This window comes from Acyrthosiphon pisum, chromosome X, assembly GCF_005508785.2.
Source record: "Acyrthosiphon pisum isolate AL4f chromosome X, pea_aphid_22Mar2018_4r6ur, whole genome shotgun sequence".
NCBI classification, from domain to species: domain Eukaryota; kingdom Metazoa; phylum Arthropoda; class Insecta; order Hemiptera; family Aphididae; genus Acyrthosiphon; species Acyrthosiphon pisum.
The window spans coordinates 22,775,957-22,780,231 of NC_042493.1; the positions used below are offsets into that span (position 1 = coordinate 22,775,957).

At 36.7% G+C, this 4,275-nt stretch overlaps 1 protein-coding gene across 1 annotated transcript; it reads right to left on the reverse strand.

The window, feature by feature from the left end:
- Positions 1–317: 317 nt before the first annotated feature.
- On the reverse strand, positions 318–2,765 carry LOC103308619. Its single transcript, XM_008182309.1, has one exon. The coding sequence runs from the start codon at positions 2,763–2,765 to the stop codon at positions 318–320; it is 2,448 nt and encodes an 815-aa protein (XP_008180531.1).
- Positions 2,766–4,275: the final 1,510 nt, after the last annotated feature.

The following is a 4,275-nucleotide window of genomic DNA, read 5'->3' on the forward strand; positions in this document are numbered from 1 at the left end:
CAGCGATAGCGCATGTATATAATAATAATTAGACGCGTGACGGTCGTACGCCTTTGGGTCAGCGAACAGTACTGCTTAATTATTTGTGGTGGCCGTGTAATCTGTACATAGAGCGGTGAGCCATCGGCGACCGGTTTTACATATTACATAATAATTCACAAAGACATATTTATAACAAAAAATTAAACAATATAAATAATAATCAACTGGTAGGGATGCGCGTATATGTGTGTGTGTGTGTGATTACGGCGAGATATAATAATTGTGTTGTTGCATTTTGGGCGGCAACATTTCTCCCCCCGTGAAAATGGTAATTTTCAGGAATCTTCAAACTCTTTCTCGACTGGCAGCAGACATAATTTGAGGACTGGCCTTTTCGTCTCTGTACCATTAGCAGTTCGTATGGTGACCACTCGGATATGACCGTCCCTTCCTGGGTGTAGACATGTTATGCGTGCCATCTTCCACTTGCATGGAGCCATGTTGTCTTCCCTTACAATTACGACATCGCCGACTGCTAATGGCTTGGTTGCCGTAGTCCATTTTCCTCTGACCTGCAGCTGAGGCAAGTATTCCGAGGTCCATCTTGTCCAAAAAGACTGCATGAGTGCTTGTACTAACTTCCACCTTCGAAGCCCACTTATTTGCTGAGATGTTAAATCTGGTTCCGGAGGCAACGTGATTGGACCCCCTATTAGGAAGTGAGCAGGGGTGAGCGGTTCTAAATCGTCTGGGCAGCTACTCAATGGTGTAAGAGGGCGAGAGTTTAGACACGCTTCAATTTGACAGAGTAGAGTCTGCAGTTCGCTGAGTGTCAAATGTGCATCCTTGACAATTCTTGTTAAATGATGCTTCGCACTTTTAACGCAGCTTTCCCAAATTCCTCCGAAATGTGGGGTGGAAGGCGGGTTAAAATGCCAATTGATGTCTTCGGCAGCCGACAGTGATTCTATGCCCTTTGTAAATGTTGTTAGTTCTCGTCTAGCTCCAACGAAATTGGTACCGTTATCACTCCAGATTTTATCAGGTTTTCCTCTCCTGGAACAGAATCTTCGAAGTGAGGCAATAAACGCACTGGATGTTAAATCCTCAACTGCTTCTATATGCGCTGCCTTGGTAGAAAAGCAGACAAATATTGCTATCCAAGCTTTCTTGCCAGGTCTCCCGCGGATTCCGCTTCGTATTGTCAATGGGCCAGCGAAATCAACGCCTGTATTTGTAAAAGGACGTGTACAAGTAACTCTTTGTTTTGGCAATGGTGCCATCAATGGATGTTGGAACCTTGGTTTTGCTCGGACACAGTCAACACAACGCTTGACTACCGATCTTGCTGTGAGCCTTCCCCGCACAGGCCAATATTGACGTCTTACGTCTGCTAAAAGAGCTAATGGACCACAATGCAGTAAGCTGCGATGACGTTCTGTAAAAATTAGACGAGTTACTCTATGGTCAGCAGGAAGAATAATTGGTGTTCTTTGCTCTTCTGTTATCATGGCATACTCTAACCGGCCTCCGACGACTAATAACTTGTTCTTTAAAAAGGGATTCAAGGACTTCAACTTACTGCGGTGAGACACATTTTTATGTTGTTGTAATGCTGCTATTTCCTTACCAAATGCTTCTTCTTGCGCTGTCTGGAGTAAAGCTCTTTGAGCGGCTCTGAGGTTTTGAACAGTGAGATACTTAGCCGTTGGCCTTTCTCTTTTTGACCCAACATATTCAATAAATTTTAAAATCCATCCAACTGCACGTACAAGTCTGGGCCAGCTAGAATAACTGTTGACCAAGTCTTTGATCGGGCTCGTTGCTAGCAGCGCCAAACGGAACGGTCGTTGTTCAGGAAGTTCAGCTTTTAGTATTGGTTGTATGGGTGTGGTATCCCAACAATCGGTTGATTGAGATAACCAAAAAGGGCCATGCCACCAGATCGTTGATGTGCTTAGCTCTTGAGCTCTTATTCCACGGGAGATTATGTCAGCAGGGTTTTCATTTGTCTTTACATGTCGCCATTGAGAAGGACTGGAGACCTCTATTATTTGTGTGACTCTATTCGATACATATGTTTTTAACCGACTAGAGTCGCTATTCAACCAGGATAATACAACCATGGAATCAGTCCAGAGTTGAAATTCTAGCGGGTTTATTTTCCATGCATCAGAGATCTTGACAACCAATTGTACTAGCAAATGTGCTCCATTTAGCTCTAAGCGCGGGATAGTTATACCTTTGAGTGGAGCTACTCGAGTTTTCGAACACAACAATTGTGAATGCCAAATCCCATCATGTCCTAACGATCGGACATAAATACAAGCCCCATAAGCCTCTAACGATGCATCACAGAAACCATGCATTTCAATTTTTTGACTTATGCTAAATATACCTTTTCGTGGTATTGACAAGTTCTTGAGAATTTGTAAATCTTCGTAGTTTGAACACCATTTTCTTTGAAGGTCCTCTTGTAATGGAGTATCCCAATCAATTTTCAATTGCCATAGTTGCTTGAGGAATATTTTTCCCTTGACGAGTACCGGTGTCAGAAAACCTAACGGGTCAAAAATTCTATTTAATTGTGATAACAATGTTCTTTTAGTGAGTTTGCAGTTTTCTGGCACATCTGTTATTTGGAAGTGGAATTCATCAGCGATTGGCTTCCAACACAGTCCCAAGGATTTGACAGTGTCATCGTCATTTATATTTAAAGTGAAGAGTGGGTCTTGCTCTTCCTTGCTTATACACTGTAGCACAGCAACAAATGGTTTGAACATTATACACAAAAAACGTTTTAACTCTAGTACTATACTATTCTCTAGTATAGTACTTATAGTAGAATTTATGCCATGCGAGATATAATCTATACACTTATTATAATGAAATATTTATTTTTATTTAGAGTGTAGAACAAATTTGTTCAACAAATACATTACTTATAAGTCAAATTATTTATTAATGTATAAAACACTTAAACATTAATAGTCATTTTCAAGTATTTTAAAATAATAACTCTAAAGAAAAAAGAAAACCAGAAAGTTCAAAATGTATAAAATGTATAAAATGTATAAAATATAATAATTATATTATTTATGTTTAGGGTACGGAGCACAACGGTAATGTTTAACAGTCCGAATTGTGAACCCACTTTCTCTTTTTTATAGTTGTGATTATATTGTATAGAAATGACTAGTCTTTTAATTTTCATCATTGTGTTGTTTTTATTTTTAGAGAATTTGCAATTGTAACGTCAAAATGAAAAACTATAATCATGTAACAACATTAACAACATTAGAAAACAATTCTTCACTCTAGAAAATTAGAATTGGTGCAGACTGAATTTTCACAAATTATTACATTAAATAATAAATAATACAAATATTTACAATCGGTTAGATATGGTAAAATTATACTAAAAAGTCACCATTTGAAATGAAGGGAAGACAATCATTATTTTAAAATCGTCTAATAATTATATCAAGATCTGCTATTATTAGAATCATTGTTGATGAACTTATCTTATTATCTATAAAGTAATATTACAATTCACATGACACATACCTACTTGCATATATGATAGTTATAATTTATAACACAATATAAACTCATTTCGATAAAGTAATTAGTGATAAGTGATAACAATGAATATCAACACTCAGTAATATAATAATATATCTGCTATATTATACACGCGATATACCAATACGACACTATGACGTATATGAAAACATATATTATGTATAAATAAGTTTAGCGATTCACATTGTTTCTATGGTTAAATAAAACTATTATAAAATAAGCACAACAGGCGTACACTGCAAAATAGTATTAAAAAATACTCTATTTTCAGGTATTTATTTTTGTTAACCAAACATGATTTTTTTTCTTAATCATTTATAACTAAAATAAAATTTCTATAAGTAAGTAATTTTTATCGCTCTTTCAATACTTTATTAATTATTACCCGAAAGGTAAATTTATTTTTCTGTTTCCTAGAATAATAAAGAATTTAAGATGGCTGATGGTGAAAAGTTAAGACGTAAGATGATTTTTCCATATACATTCACATCTAAGGTTGTACAGTTTCCGTTCAAACTACACTTCAAGAAACATTGGATGTTCCCATGGTTCATTGGAGCAACTGTAATTGTTTCACCCATATTTTATCTTCTTCAGAAAGCTGCCAACTCTGAAGCTAATGTTAAGTTATGGGCCGAGAAAAGGAGGAAAGAAGAGGAACATTACAAACATAAGTGGGGTTAGACAAGATTGTCTAACCCTTAATCA

Coding starts and splice junctions, on each gene's coding strand:
- LOC103308619 (XM_008182309.1), bottom strand. CDS start 2,765: ATGTTCAAACCATTTGTTGCTGTGCTACAGTGTATAAGCAAGGAAGAG.